At 41.9% G+C, this 16,537-nt stretch overlaps 1 protein-coding gene across 1 annotated transcript in view; it reads left to right on the forward strand.

Moving 5' to 3' along the window:
• The window catches only part of BUB1 (BUB1 mitotic checkpoint serine/threonine kinase), a 640,511-nt gene that overhangs the window by 222,533 nt on the left and 401,441 nt on the right, over positions 1-16,537 (forward strand). The window contains exon 15 of the mRNA XM_069234708.1: positions 3,089-3,170. Within this exon, the coding sequence (XP_069090809.1) occupies positions 3,089-3,170 (82 nt within the window). The remainder of the gene's footprint in view (positions 1-3,088; positions 3,171-16,537) is intronic.

Consider the following 16,537-nt stretch of genomic DNA (forward strand, 5'->3'; position numbering starts at 1 on the left):
GCAGGTCCAGTTGAAAGCAGCAATGGATCCTTAACTCCTATATTTATGTCGTTGCTAGTAAAAGCACCTTTTTTCGACAACACTTGATTTCATATTGTGTGGTATTTCCAGTACTATTTGTTTACTTTTCCCAGATGTGTTTTAGTAATTTATTTTGTTATGAAGCTTGTGTTTTGTGCAGCGCATCACGCAAGTTAAGTTGTATTAATTGTTTGGAGGAGTTCAGGGTATGGAAAGTGTTCATGACGGAGCAAAATTGAGTGCTCCAAAGTTAAGTCTGAAAGCAGTGCGAGTTTCTCCCATTATGCCATAAAGGTGTTCAGAAAACATGCTTATCCAGTCTTTGGCCTCCCTCCAGAGCAAAGGTTGCAGTTGTGCCATTTGGAAATACGATAATAGATGCGAGTGGCTTTAGTGCTTAGTCAGAAGTATATGCTCCTGATATTATTTCAGTAGCAGGGTTGCCAAAGGTCAAATTTTAGATATTTTAGACTTGTGTGGAGTGCCTTGGGACAGCTGAGTGCACTGGGATAACAGGAGGTGCTGATGTTGGTTCAGTACTGAATGACAGGCCGAACTTTAGTGAGATGCACTGGTAAGCTTATTTGAAAGTCACTCCACTGGAACAAGAGCCAGTAGAACCAGGCAAAGATGGCATCTGGAATGTGGAGAGGCAGGTCCGGAACAAGACTATTTGCTTATTCATTAGTATTATAAGACACACCTGCACCGGTTGATGTTAAGGTGCTTTATAGCACACCATGCTTTCTCTCTAGCGAAGGTTACGCAATAGAAACAGTGCAAAAAAATAAGAATATGCAAAACTGAAACGTCATTCAAAAGCATCACTTTTTAGCATACATTCATTTTACACAATGTGTGCAGCATGTGGACAGCTTATACTAATTCCTAAAACAACTGCACTACACAATTAATCTGACGTGGGCCATGTCTTCTGCCTTGTGCTGCAGTATACAATTCCATCAAGATCATGATGTATGCTCTTTTTCTAGAATGGAAGCATAAAGTGCATAAGTGCAATTGGGGAAAGTGCATTAAAGTTTAGGAAACACGCACCAGCTCTGCGGAATGTTACAGAAAAATACTTTTCTTATTTTGGAGGATGCAGGCAGCACACCCTTGTCGATGAGGACAATAAAAGAAGCACAGTCATGCCAGGGGTGAAGGCTGCGGAAAAAGGTGCCACCTGGTGCCCAGTGAGTGTACAGGGGCCATTTCCCTTTTCTGTGGTGGGTGTAAAATGTACAAACCATCTCCACTGAGAATTTGTTGGTGTAAAGGGGTATGTAGTTCCATTGAACAAACAGGCAGTCCTTTCTGTTACAATACTTCCATTTTCAAATATTGCCCTGGAAAATATTAACTAGAGGTGACAGGCCCTTCATGCGTTAAACACTTAATTTAGCATAAATGATTCGAAAACGTAGTCCTATGATACTTTTCAAGACAGGTCATGATCCACTAACATGGGCTGATTTTTTTGGGGGTGCCCAGACTGATTTTTGGTCCCAATCAGACCCAGCATGGCAACCAGCGACTGGGCGGTGTCCCCAGGGGAAGCTGTCTTAAGGGTAACTAGTTTGCTCATTCCACCCAAAAATATGGGGTTGTTCCCTGGAAGTTCCCTTGTTGACACTCACTTGCCTCAGCGTGCCCCACCACTCTGATATTGCTGTGACAGGAGAGGCCCACTGCATCCTCCGCCCAGGGTTCCAGTAGTCCCACCCTCTCCAGGCTCTTTCAACAGGGCTTGGAGGGCCATTGTCTGCGGCGTTAAGTCATCAGGGCTTTCTTGGATTGGGTGACTCGAACTGAGAGTTTGTGATAGTCACCTGCAGCAGTCAGATCAGCTGCCACGGAATCAGTTTTGGCTTCCAGAGATGCCCGTGACAATTCAGTTTCCTAGAGGACGGTATAAGGAAATGCCTCTCTTTGTATTGTCACTCCAAAATTTTTCGACTAATGCTGCTGGTTTTTCAACTCAGAGTGTGCTGAGGCCTCCTAAACAGACTCCGGTGCCAGTGCCCTGACCCTGAAATGTATGTAAAATTGCCAATACCGAATTGTATGGCTAACTTACCTGTCAGTTCCTAGTAAATAGTATCTTAGTACCCAGGGCAGTTAAGTTAGGGGGAGGTGTACCCCATGGTTTGCAGCACAGATTGTGCCACCTTGGAGCTCCCTCTCGTAAAATGAGTCCCCAGTCCGCCACTGCAGACTGGTAGAGTAGTTGTGCACTGCTAGTCCGACTTAACTTTGCCATTGCTTTAAATGGTATCACTTCCCCTGGATGTGTGTAAGTCACTCCTCTGGCAGGCCTACTGAGCCCTAAAGGCTGGGTGCAACATATGACAGAGGCAAGACATGAACTTTACATACCTTGACAGTAAAACACGCTAAACAACAGTTTTTATTGTGGGAAGACTTGGTTGCCCAATTGGCTCGTACAAGGTTACACGCTGAGCCCTCAGCTGTGCTACCTCCTGAAGTGCAATGTATCAGACAACTTGTTACATTATGCCAGACTTGAATCTCAAGTCAAAATTAATGTAACTTGTTGCAGTGTGCAGCCTTAGCAAAGCTGCTACTCTGATGCCTTTAAAACTCCTGTGCTTTCTCTCGCACACATGGAGCGTGCTCCAGGAGATTGCTTTGTGCTCTCCTGGAGAGACCTGTCAGTTACTCTCAGAAAAGAATACAGTGATGATTGCAGGCCTGCGAGGTGTCACCTACCCCTGCAGGAACCCACTTAGGTGTTGGCTCCAAAAGGTAGTCTTCCAAGGTGAAGTTGCCTTTTAAGAGCAGATGTGGGACAGCAGGGGAGAGTGTTGGCCCATTGTTGAGGTAGACAGGCTTGCAGTAGGGGGAGAGGAGAACCCTCAAAGTTGCTTTAAAAATTAAACATTGCTGCCTTAAGCATAATGAGGTCAAATGAACATGTGGCCACGCTCCAATATTTTAGATGCCACAAATTAGGTGGTCAGTTAATTTGTTACAGCCCAATTGATCAACTTGTGTCATTGGATTTAAACTATTCGCAAACTTAAAATGATTATCCATTTCTTAGGCTTTCACTGAATGAGAAAAAAACTATCGGAGTGACAGCGACTGGAGAACGCCCTGGCACAGGCGTTGCTCTAAAGCCAGAGGTAAGCTATTTTTTGTTTGGGGTAAAATGTCTTGCTTGGGCTACTTTGCAAAACCATTTAAAAATGAAATTACACCCATGAACATTCCTTTGTTACTGTATGACACTCACGACCACCACCCAATCTGCTTTGCTTTCTTCCGAGGGAACTTCTCTGACTTGAGAACTGCAATTCTCGAAAAGGCTATTGTTCCATCTGCCTTCTCTGTTCTCTTTTCCTCCTTTTTTGTCTTCTGTGACACAAATAAAGCACCAGCTCTTGCCATGATGTCTTCTTCGCCACAGCAAGCCTATGTTTTCCATATGCACAGGAGTATTTGGAGAACGACAGACACTTTAGGACAGAGGCATCATTTACTGGGCGACAAAGAATAAAAAAAAATACTATACATACTAATAGTTTGGATTGTGAAATTCCCAGTCAGCCTGTTGCAATCTGACCTGCTTTATAAATATTATAGTGATAGGTTGCAAATTGATAAAACGATTGGAGTAGAGGTGTGCAAAATTTGCTATTTCTTAATTACGCAAAATTTCAGCAAAATTACACAAAACGCAAATGTCATTTTTTGGTATATTGCCATAAAATGTGTCCATTTCAATTTTAGTGCAAGAATGCATTTGAACAAAAGCACTGTGAACAGGTGCTCGCCTTCTGCTTGTGGTACTTTTTTTTTTTTTTTAATACAATGAATGGCTCATGTTGCTGTAGAATTTTAATTTTACAAAACGTCTGGTCATAATTACGTCTGGCAGTGGAATTTTGCGTAAAGAGCATAACGAGAAATTACCGAAATGTAATCGGGTTTGACTGGGGTTAATTAAATTTCACACAGGTATAGATCAGAGACCTTCACATGGATGGTGGTCAGCAGACTACTATGACTGTAATCGATGTGAGATACAGCAAACAAATGCAGCCATTATTTCTTCTAATTTTGTACAGTTTGCGTTGACAGTGGCCCTTGGGTCCTCTTTCCCAAGGTTCTGCTGAAAGCTGAGCTAAATACTGGACCGAGTTTTATGGTGTGGATTGCACAGACGTCTAACCCAAAGCCTGTATTTATAAACGCTGGCTCATTAATCGTAGTCTGTGAGGCACACGACTCCTTTAATGCAGATCAATGTACTGGATAACTGTTTTGATTGCTTCCTGGAATGCTTTATTTGTAAAAGAAAATGAACTTTGCTTTTCAAATTTAATGCCTGAGAGAGAAATATGCTGAGCCATCAAGGCTTACTGGAAAACTCGGAATGTACAGATCTAGCAACATCCTATTGCACACACTTTTGCCAGTTAAATCAGGGTTGCAAATTTCATTAATGGATTTTGCTGACAGTGCATACACCGACTTTCATGTTGTTATATTGTTATTTTATATACGTGCCACGTTTAATTCCAATGAGCTGCCTTCAAGCCTGAGGCATTCATAGAATTGTTGAACTATCCAAGTACTCAGCTGAAAGGCAGATGGGGTGTTAGAACTATGTGAATAAAATAGTTTTCAAAACTTTCTGAAACTGCTTTGAGACCTGCACTACTCTTCATCTCCTCCCAAAAGTATTCCTACTTTGCCACTGCCAGCACCAAGTTATCATCAGCCCAAACAACAGAACCCCATTTCACGAATCCGGATGAAAATCATAATTGGAATGTGTAGAGAGTGCAGGTTGATTAAGGAAGATTCACCTGGAGTACGACTGCTTATGTGCCATCGCTAGCACCTTAACGTGAATCAAACAACCCCCCAACCTTCGTGAGCCGGGACAGGCCGTTTCGGTTCTTGCCTTTGACCTTTACTGCGTGACTTACAGGGGTTTGATATAATAAAGATCTGGAAAGGGTTGTGAATCTGATCCGGTCCAAAAGTCGAAAGGCGGGTATTCCTTGAAAGACAATTGAAAATTGCATCTTTTTATCACTTTGGTAATTCCTTATTTTTTGACTTTTTTGGTCCATCGAAACTCACCCTTTACTGCGGTACCCGCTGCGGTGGAGGATCACATCAATGTATGTGCTGTTGGCATGGAGGCACTGGCAGTACTGAAGCCCAGTATTCATCTTGGCCCAATCTAGGGCAGTCAAGCTCCACCACATGTCTCTGGATCTCCACCAGGCAATTGGACACTGTGTTCTACCTCTTTACTTGCACTATCAGGTGGGAAATCGTGTTTGGCTTGAAGGCTACCTTGCCACTTTTTGGTAATCTAGTTTATTGACATTGGAGATGCATTTTTGGTTAGCCTGAGGGTCAGCCCCCTCTGCCTTTCACCTGGTGAGGGAAAATACAGACCTATGCAGGTCAGTTCTCTTTGTGACATACTAAACTATTGTTTAGTTGCTGAGCTCTTCCAGAGTTCAGACTAACACAGAGTGATTATCTGATGGCTAAGCCTAACTAAAGGACTGCAGCCTGCCTCCTTTTGCTAACTCAGGTAACGTTTTCTGATTCTCTTCTTCCTGCAGATTCCTCACCTGTTGAATAATTCTAAGCATCAAACTTTAAATTTCAAAGCTGTTGAAGCTGGTATGGGGGGTGCTGGCTCTTTGTCTGTACCAGAGGAGATGTCTGGCAATGTCACAATCAATATAGCGCCCACCCGGTGAATCAATGCTTTTACTGGCCAATTGTGAGAAGGCTTCTTGGAGGATTTACTAATTGCTATTCCCCCACCCTCCTGGCACTGTTCCCAGCCTCCTGTATCCTATTCCCTCCCCCTCTCACCCCTGTCTCCCTTAGCTCCAGTGGGACCCCAACCTTGTTACCTTTTTTTTCCCTAAGTCTCTGTTCGAGACCTTTCTTAGTTTCCAGTTATCATTAATGACAATGATAATAGTGTTTTGTGTTGCCATTACTTCTGGCCAGGCAAATCATTCGACTGCAGGCACTTTGTATCCGTCTACCCTTTATGCCCTTTTCCCATGCAAGCTGTTTCAAATCGGAGCTTCTATGGTCACTCATCTTCACCTGGGCTAACCCATCACACTGATGTCTTTTTATCCCCTGCCTCATCCAGCGAAAGAGGTGTAGCTACACTACCTGGATCTCTGGAGGGCGGTCAGTTTTTATATTGATTGCAGAAAAGATATGCGTGGAGGATGTTGGTTCCTCTAGTAGCAGAAAGGGCATAACGGTCCATAAGAGGACTTTCTCGCTGGAAGATACGCTATCCCCTCGCTAAGAAGTAACCATCTGAGAGAACTGGAGCCTATATGACTGGCACCAAGTCTTTGTCTTCTGGTCCTGCTAGAGGTGTTTCTATTGCAGACATCTCCAAGGTTGCGGTGAGGGCCTCCTTGCAAACCTTCGCTAAATACTTATGATTGAACTTGAAGGTACATGTGGATCACTTTGACAGATCTACACTGCAAAACTTCCTCATCTCCATCTTTCAGCCTACTATCTGGGGTTAATTGTTGTGAATATATTCAACGGTTGAGGTATCTGCAGGTAAAAATAAATTCTGTAGAAAGTTAGATACCTTTGATGCCTTTTTTTTCTGTTGGAAACTGTCTGCCTGCACCTATCTTGCCTACTCCACATTATTGGATGGTTATTCAGGAAAGGTTAAAGATTTCAAATTAGTGGTTGCAGTGCACTTATCCATTTGATTTTGCTCATCTGTTCGCCTTCAAGGCATAAAAAAACAGATGGCCAATGACGTTGCGTTAATATCTGGCACAAAGCTAGCTTGTTCACTTATATTGTAGGTCATGTTTTTGATTTATACCAAAATGTCATTGCAATCACATCCACATGTGAAATCAAGACAACTGAAAAATATAAATATATATATATATTTTTTGGTTTGAGTCCAGTCATGTTGTCCTGGAATAGCTCATAATTTTACCTTTATGGTGTGTTCGGAAGGACACATTTACAACTTAATCATATTTAATGTTCTGCTATTTTTGTAATTTTCTCCCTAGTCACTGTGATTAAACCATGGATTGTGAGGTCTTCATCAGGACTGTGGTGGTTCTATTTCATGCTTGATGAATAAATAATGTGCTGTCTAGAATGGACATTTGTTGGTTTCCTTAAGTGTTTGTAGTGACACTGTTTGGTAGTAAATGTGTATTTACTATGTTCTGATTTCAATAAAGGGCTATGTAATTCTGAAACTATTCTTTGGGTCACTGTTTTCTGTGGGACCTTCATCAGAGATTCTTAGAATGGCTTACTCAGAATTAATTGTGAGATTTGATGGGCCTAGAGTTAGGCGGGGCAAACTGTGCCCTGTTATAACCTTACCACACATGGTATGTATATTATCTATTTGATATGAATGTATTCAAATTCAAAATATTCTTTATTCGATCTCGTAAAAACAGATCATAAGATACATAACTATACAGTAAATTAAGCATAAACACATAAAATTCCTACAAAGAGACTACACTCCTGATCATACACGATAAAAACATCCAATATGTTGTTCCCGTATTAAATGTGAATGAGACTTCCATTACAAGCATTCTTGAAATTAAAATAATAAAATTTGACAAATAAAATGCACAATAAAGCAACCAGCGAACAACATAAACAAGATTAAAAAGCCAAAGTTAAAAGTGAGCTGTGAGTATAAATATTAAAACATCAGATTTGTGCAGGTAAAGTGCATTTTCTTCCCGAAAGGAACCAACTGCTTTACTTGTATGATGTCCTTTAGTTGTTGTTAAAAAATCAATGCCACTCCGCAGTTGCTGAACTTGTGTTAGATATTAAGAACTGCTTAGGAATAAAAGGGTAGTACTTGTGGAAAAAGACCAAGTGAAGGAGGGTCTGGGGGGACAACTCATCACATGGGCAAATAAGTATATCTGAAGAGGCAAACTGTCCTAGTGGGAAGCACAGAAGCCATCTGATAGAACCTACTCCGAATCAAGCCAATATCATCCGTTCCCTCATGTTCTGCACAAAAGTAAGGTAAGGAGGCCGTATTCTCTATTGGCAGGTTCCTTGGCCTCCCTTAGAGCCTGTCGTTGTGCTACAAATAATTACTTGGCCCACTCTTTGTCCCTCTTTGTGATACTCTCAGGCTTCTCATATATGTGCTGCCAGCCTACGGCAAAAGGTTTCTCCCTAATATATTGAAGCCAAGGAATATTGGGGCCATGTGAGCAGTAGAGGCAATCAAGACAATAGAATGGTTCATGCCAGCCTCTTCATTTATGTAGATTGAGCACCATAGCATCGGTGTGGCAAGTTTTAATTGATTCTCCACGTATTCCAGACCTAGCTCCTGGTGGACTTCAAAGTGAGAGGTTGAAGGGGTGTCTCCTAGTACCTATCTTTAGAATCTTTTTTTCCTCTGCTTGTATTGTGCTAGTGTCCCTATAACCCCAGAGCCACAGGTCATGGTAGAGAAACATTTTCTCCTATATATTCTCTCTAGTGAGGAGCCTACTGCACACAAAAAAAACTGTTTATCCTGCTCCCACCACAAGGCACCCAGGTAGATGCATCATCAAACACCATTGCTAGGTAAGAGAACTGACTGACTTTCTCAGTTGATCATCCCCCAATACTGATAGAGCATGTTTTTGTGTTCTTGGGACCATTCACCTTAATAAATGTTTTTGAGAGAGCAGTTTCTAGATCAAGTTTTTTTCATAAAGGCCACAAAGCTAGAGATTAGCAACTTTAGACCATTAACAGTCCTAGTAAGTAGTACAGCATCAGCTGCATATAAAAGTCTGGTCATAGATGTTTAGCTAATCTGGGGGACATCTGCCTCCACATTCAGAAGAACAGACTCTAAATCATTTGTATACAACAAAACTAGTACCTGGGCAAGGATTCAGCCCTGACGCACACCCCTGTTAACCAAGAATGTGGAAGAACACTCAATTATCACCATACCTTTATGGCCAATGTATGTTATTTTTGTAACCTGAACCTTACTAGAAAGCAGTGGAGGTCTGTATGTGGTCAAAGGCAAGTTGAGTCAGCTAGTAAAAGGAGAGGAAGCTGAGTTGTGGATATTTAAGGTATTGTGATGCACTGTTCTTTGAAGAGATGTCTCCTATACTTTCCTAAATTGGAACAGTGCTGTGGCAGTCCTAACACATGAGACGATATTGTTCCAAATCCTGGGTGCATAAATGGAAATGGCCTGTTGCATTTCTTTAAAAAAAAATAAAAAAAAATTATATACCCTTCATAGTCTACAGTCGGATGGTGTCATGGCTGCTGGTGTACCGAGAACCACCGGAAGTGGTGACCTCCTCTGCAAGATAAGCAAGGATGTTAGGTAGTGATGGCTCTGTGAGTGAAGCAGCTGGTTTTGAAAATGGTGTTTGCTGGCAAGGGGTATAAATGGAGTTCCACCAAGGTGGGAATGATGTGTTGTTTCATCAGGCTCTGGATAAGATGTTCTTTGTCATGTAGGATGCCTCTAAGGGTTGCCAGTGTGGACTATGGGAGGCCATCAAGTAGGGTGTTGCCATCCTCCAGATAAAACAGTACAAGGGCTTGTTCTGGAGTTGCTTTCTGTGTTTGTCTTTTTATTAATACACCATCAGACATTAATGAGTCTCAATTAATGCAGTATGTGCCATATATACATTTTACTATAGCATGGAGGCTGTGAAAGTAGGTAATCACAAACGAGTTATGCATGAATACAAACAAGGAAGAAAGCATATGGTATAGAAATTGAGAACGTGGTTCATGCATCCATTCGTCTACAGTTTTCAAATGACTAATGGCTAATTTGGCATCAAACATTAAAGAGTTTCTATGTAGTTTGTAGAGGACTACTTCTGAATATTCAAGAAACATTACTTAAAAGGTAGTGGAATATGCAGTTACTAAGTTGCCTCAAGGCAAGTATTGGAGACTGCTGTATCCAAAAACACAACCCTTGGATGACTGTCGAAAGTAGCTGAGAAGGTTCAGCAATATCCCAAAATGTCCATAATAATTTTTCTTTATCATTCTTCATGTATGCCAGCCATTCATGAGCTCCTGTTGCAGCCATGGTCCCTAGCCAGTCATCAAGAGTGGATGGACTGGAGTTAGACTAATTATGTAACAGAACTTTGCAGATGCAAGGGCAGAGTCCATGTGTTTTCATGGTTAGTCAGTCCTAGCATCTCTTGCGTGTCATACAAAATTGTCAGGGCTCCGGAAGGGGTGAAGGCTGTAAGTTTCTTTTATAACTCTATATACCTGTCACCAGTAAGACTCATTTGCAGGGGAGGGGCCAGAGAATATGTTGGATATCACTGCCAGGTTGAACTCATCTCCAGCAATCGGAAGTGGCGGGCTAGCTTTGCTCTGAAGTTTATCGAGGACCAGCGCCATGCCCTTATGACCTCAAAGCAACTGCACTGCATCCCAGCCTCCCTAAGGCCTCTATCATGTATTATCAATAAATTGAGGTCAGTACAAAGGAGAAAAGTGCAACTGCAGTTGCTGTTGCCATCTGTGATGTAGGAGGTGCTCAGAAGGTTCGGAAAAGGACTTAACTATCCGAAGGTCATAGAAACTAGTAATTTATTGTAATGACTCCATTGAAGTAGGTAGGGATAAATTATTAATTTTGTAGTCTTTTATGGAGTTTCTGATGTGTTTTGGAAATACCTACAAATCAGATATGGTTTCCAAAGTATGACCTTTATAAGTGGTATTCCTTGGCAAGATGCTCAAACGATACAATAGAGTAATCTTTCACCAAGTGCTTCACCTGATTTATACTCTTGGTGATCCAGTCTGTTCATAGGAAGGGTGTCTTAATAATAAAGGCTCACTTACACCAGAGTGGTGCCTTGGGGTGCATGAGGTAGTCTTCCTCTAGCACAGCATGTGTGGATGGCATTTCAGTCGGCTTCAAGTTCTGCACGTCCTAAGAAACTTTGGGTCTTGCATACAAAAGAGAAATCCCTGGTCTTCCGTACTATAGTTGTTACTAACTTTTCACCCACAAGTGTGTGTCTTAGTGCCAGTTTAATTGATGGGTCTTTGTAGTAGGTGTTGAGCTCTATACTGCTACAGGTGAGTAAGTAGAAGAGCACCTGATGTCTTAGCTATGTTGAGTTTGACAGAGGCTAGCCTCAGCAGCATCTGACCCCAGATATACTACTGTTCAGTGGTGTTAGTCTTTCACAGGATGCCAGCTGCCACTTTGAAAGAAAGCATGCCAAAAACATTTTAAAAAATGTGGATGCTAGCATTTTGTCAATTGTCTGGACACTGCCCCACTGTCATTTGAAGGGCAGACCTTCCAGCAAAGTCAGACTGTTGTCCTTGACCATAGTGGTGAAAATACTGCCTACAAAGATTTCTAGGTATTTCAATCCACTTGGTATCTATTTTTCCTGAGTTTATTTAGAGTGCCTTGTCTTGTAGATTCAGTGGCATGAGTTCAAACTTACTTGTCAAGAAACTTAAGCTGTCCCTGGAGGGCATTCTCAGTGTTTGTCCTGGATGTTCTATTTTTCAATTTTTCAGCTGTATGCTGTGCTATTTAGTAGTCTCATTAGCATTCCACGTAGGTAAGACTTTCCTGCTACCCTCCACTCCTGCAACAGTTTTTTCGCATCTGTGGCAGACTGTTGAGCTTCAGACATTCATTAAATAGGGCAATGCATTTTTTTTTTCCATCCATTTTTAAACGTTTCATAATGTTCTCCATATGCACATTCTTGGAAACATTATTTGGAGGTCTAAGAAGTAGGACAAGGCCGTGATCAGACGTGCCACAAATGTTTATTTTGCACGTGGATCTTCAGCAGGGCTTCTGTATTTGAGAAGTAGTCAGTCTATATTATGAGCTGTGGACTGGTAATCATTGTGTATTATTTCCCCATAGGATGCCAAAGGCACCTTTGGTCATGAAGTGAGTGATCTTTCATGATATCATGAAGAGTGGTTGTCATTTTAGTTTTATCTAGGATAGGATCTAAAACCATATTCAATTCACCTCCAGTGACTTTATTCAAACAGAATTCTGTCAGCAGACAGTTTATGTTGGATCATAGGATTTGTTTAGCTCCCGCTGGAGAATAGATAGATCCAAAGATCAGAGACTAATTATACAACTTTAATCTGACAAAACATATTTACCATTATCTGTGCAGGTTCTTTGCATTTGCAGCTATAATATTTCATGAATTAGTATCGCACCCTGTTTTTCCTAGATGTGAATGTAGGGGCTGGCATCTGAACAGGTGGGTCATTGGAGCTTATGGATTACATTACCTCACCTACTGTCTCCTTTGAGCTTAGTGGATTCAATAATGATCAGGTGAGTTTCCTGTGTAGTTACTAAGTCAGGTTTTTTAGATCTTAGAAAAGTTAGCATCTTTGTCATTTGATGTGGTGTCCTGCTGTTTGTTGAGCGATATATGCTCAGATCCGCAGTTTGGTGTACCATGTGGCTTCCTTGGTGGTGTAATACAGGTGTAATAGGGTATATACTCCTGATAAAGGGAATAGTCATACCAGTACGAGCAGAAAGAGTCTGGGTACTGTGGTGAATGGGTACTTGATGGTATAATGTTATTGGCAACAAATTGTCTAATGCTACAGAGCACACAAATGTGGAAAAACAGGTGTGCTTTTGGTCTCGGTGTACTGCAAGCAGTCTTTGTGGAGTTAGATGCCTGAAGCAGAGGATACTTTCAAGTAGTTATGTTTCCTCTGCTAATTGAGGATTCTTGATGCTGTTGCCTGCGTAGAGCACCTAGATGCTCAATGTAAAGATTGAAGATGACAGGAACCCCGGGGAACTCCACATGTGAAAGGGATCTTATGTAACCCAGAGGCCCCCATTTCAACAAACTGGTGTCGGTTGGAATGGTAGGAGAACCAGTGAAGGTCATTGCTGATGACTCCCATTAGTGACTCAAGGGTGTGTAGGAAAGTGAGAGGGTTGACAGTTGAAGCTGAGGTTAAGAAATATTATGAGGGGGCGGGCCATCTTCATCTGTCGTCAAGAGCACGTAGTCTACGATGTGTAAGGTGTCAGACTCAGTGTTGCAGAGTGATCTGAAGCCAGACTGATAGTCGTGCAGGAGATGGTTAGCAATGAACGTGAAGTTGAACATAGACTGCTTTTCCATTGAGCTTGGCGTTTTAATGATAAGTTAGTGGGCCTGTAGGTGGCGATGTCTTTGGGGTCTAATGGTGGTACCTTTTCGAATGGGAGTATATGGCCACCCTTGAGGAATTCTGGATAGATGCCTTGAAGGGAGGCATTGGGCATAGTAAGTAGAGGTGAGAGCGTCCCTAGAGAGCTTTGATAAAGGATAAGACCTCTTCATAAGTGATGTCTTTGAGGGACTTCAGTATGTTTGCCAGATCTGGGAAAGAGGACTTTGAAGGCTGATAATGTGGGATTCTATCGAAAGAGGTATATTGACTTTATGCTGTTGGATCCTCCGTATTTTTTTCATGGACGAGGGGGTTGTTGCACTTTTCTGTGGAGGGAGCAAAAGGTGAGTCTGGCAGGGGGTTAAAGCAGTACCTGATAGTCTTGAGCAGTGTTCTGCTTCTGTTGGTGTCTTCATTCATGATAGAATTCTTTGCTTTGACTGAGTTGAACTGTCTGCATATTGCACTATTTACTGGACATATGAGTGTGCTATGTTGGGCACCAGATGCATACACTTCTGCACATGCATGGAGACTGATGGCAATGTGTGGAATTTGTGACGTCCGAGGCAAGGTCCGTGTCTTCATTTGTGAGTGATTTTAACTCAAGGGAAATGGAGGTGGCAGTAAGTGGGAAGTTCAGAGCAGGAACTTCTGACTTTTACAAATTTTTAAGATGAAAAAGATCATCCAAGCTCATTTGGAATAATGAAAGGAAGTAAGGGAAACAGGATGTAGTTGTGTGCAATATCATATGAATTTGGTCAGAAAGTCCTATAGCCAAGCGTTTCACCCTGTTTGCTCAGCTTAAGGCAGCTGTTCTCTTAGGTTGTGTTGGACAGTATGAACTGATAATCATGCATGCCATTCCCATCGGTAAATCTTACATTGGTCTTTTGTACCCTCATTTTTCAGGCTTGATTGGTGTGTAAAACCAGAACCTGGCGAGAGTGTGTTTGTGTTTTTTTATTGTTATTACGGGAGTACCTGGGCCTAATCTTCATGTGCAGTCCCTCAATCATGTCTAATGCTTTTCCTCCCTGTAACAAGAATGCAAGTGTCATCCATGATGTGTGGAGTATCTTGTTGTCATTGGTTTTTTTTTTATTCTGAAGGCTGTCCTCAAAGAAACCAAGCAAATAATTCTGAGGCCCTTCAAACAGCTGTGTGTGCTATATGTTTGTAAAAGTTTAATCTTGTGCTTATTACTAACTCCCTATGGGGACCTGATGGAGCAGATTAGGAATAACGGTGCCAGGCATCGATATGCTTTTCCCATATTCCAGCTCTTGCAGCTTTTCCTAGTTTCCTGCACAAGATGGAGCATTTGCTTCAAGGAAGATAGACTGCAACATGCTCGATATGGATCGTGAATGGGACTGTTAAAGACCTGCCAAAAGCCTGTCCTTCTTCATGATTAATCAGCAAAGCCTCCAGACTTTACCAACATGTACTCCATCGTGCATTGCACAGGAGATACTTAAAGAACACGCCTGCATCTGAAGTTGAGGGAAGTTGCTTCTGGTATCAAATTCATATTAAAAGAAATAGCCATACTTCAGCTTTCAGTGTGTAGATCAAGGACACAATGCAATTATCAAAAAGGTTGGTTGTGCAACCGATGGAGGAATTCCTATTGTGGGATTATCGGATTGGTAATTAAGATTAAATGAAGAGATTGGCCAAGGCAAATCTAGGAAGCCACAAGGATGTCCGTTCTCCCTAAAGTGACAAAATTACTTTACCCAAGAGATCTATGTACTGAATTGAGTAGCCAGCAGTAAACTATTAAATACCTTAGAAGTAATGTTGTACTCAATTGGTTTAAAAATACATATTGCACCCTCTAAACAGATTGGCAGAGATGCTGAACATACGCATGAAAATACTCTGCCTTACCAACTGAACAAGCTCCTCTAGCATGGCAGTCAAAGGAGTCTGATCTCACAGGCTACCTGGGTGACCATTTTCTCCACGGAACATACCTCCCTACCACTGAAGTTTCCCTATTTTAAAGAATGTACCTGTCCTAATACCATATACTCAAGAAATGGGATGCTCCTGGGGTGTACCATGGCATACGTTATAGTGACAGCATCCAGGACTTCATGCTTGGCGGATTTACCCAGTCTTTCGTCCATGTAAGGGTTTCAGAAGGATAACTTGCACTTAGGAAGATTTCCCATTGTTTACTCAGACTACCGGTCCTGGAGAAAAGATCCCATCAGCATGTCCTTTTTCTTTGGCATCTTTTCCCCTTTCCTACTCCATACAGACCAACTGTACCTGCAGGAATACTAAGCACTCTAAGTCCCACTTTCCTGGTGGCTTTGGAAACTTTTTGCTGATTGGTAGGTAGCTCTGGTTTAATTCTGGGTGGAGAGAAAATTGTATTACAATGAAAGTTCCTTCCATTTGTCTTATTGATTCACCGGGTGTGGCCGCCTCTTCCACTGACTTTTGCTTGCCTGTTTGGCGGTGTCTTGCTTTGCTTCCTGATAGACCACACCCCCTTTGAAGGTTTTCCCCTTAACTTGGTGTCCTTTGGCACCCTAATCCATTCCTGCTACTCAGGTCGTCTCTGCGTTCTTATACCTCAAAGGGTTTAGAAGTCTCTCGTGGGTGGTGCAGAAGTTAGTAGACTTCCTTTATGTGTATGAGTCTGAGGTCTAGAGAGTCTGAAGTTAACAGTCTACTGTTTACTAACCATCCAATTTGAATGTTTTACCTCTTCATTTTTTTTTTTAAATCGGTTCATTTGTTAAAAGGCAATAAGAGAACAGTGGATGCTCGCCATTTTACTTTGGCGGTGGGAGGGGAAGGGGGGTAGTAATCATCAATAAAAAAAGTGGTCACTTTGCCAAGCAGATTGGATTCCCCAAGGAAGCTGTAGTGAGGAGGTAGTTTTGTTTTTGAAACTTCAGCTGGGTTTTCGGAGTCTTAAGCTGATGCTGTCAGCTGCAAATAGTGGCAAATGAGATGTTGATTGAGAACAGTTCCGGGATAGTGAATTACCTTGTGGTTAAGGGTGGATGGTCCATGTCTTTCATGTGGTGCTGTGACGGAATTAAGAGGCACCTGATGTTTCGAGCCAGGTGAATGCGATTCAGGGTGTACAATTTATATGGTGAAATATTTGCAGTCCGTATTATCTACATATCCTAAAGCAGTATGTGTGCTGATGAACATGAGATAGTGTTTATTAGGGGTAGTGAAGAGATGTGAAAGATTTTTCTGATTGGCTATGGTTGTGTGTGATCGATCG

Source organism: Pleurodeles waltl, chromosome 5, assembly GCF_031143425.1.
Source record: "Pleurodeles waltl isolate 20211129_DDA chromosome 5, aPleWal1.hap1.20221129, whole genome shotgun sequence".
NCBI lineage: Eukaryota > Metazoa > Chordata > Amphibia > Caudata > Salamandridae > Pleurodeles > Pleurodeles waltl.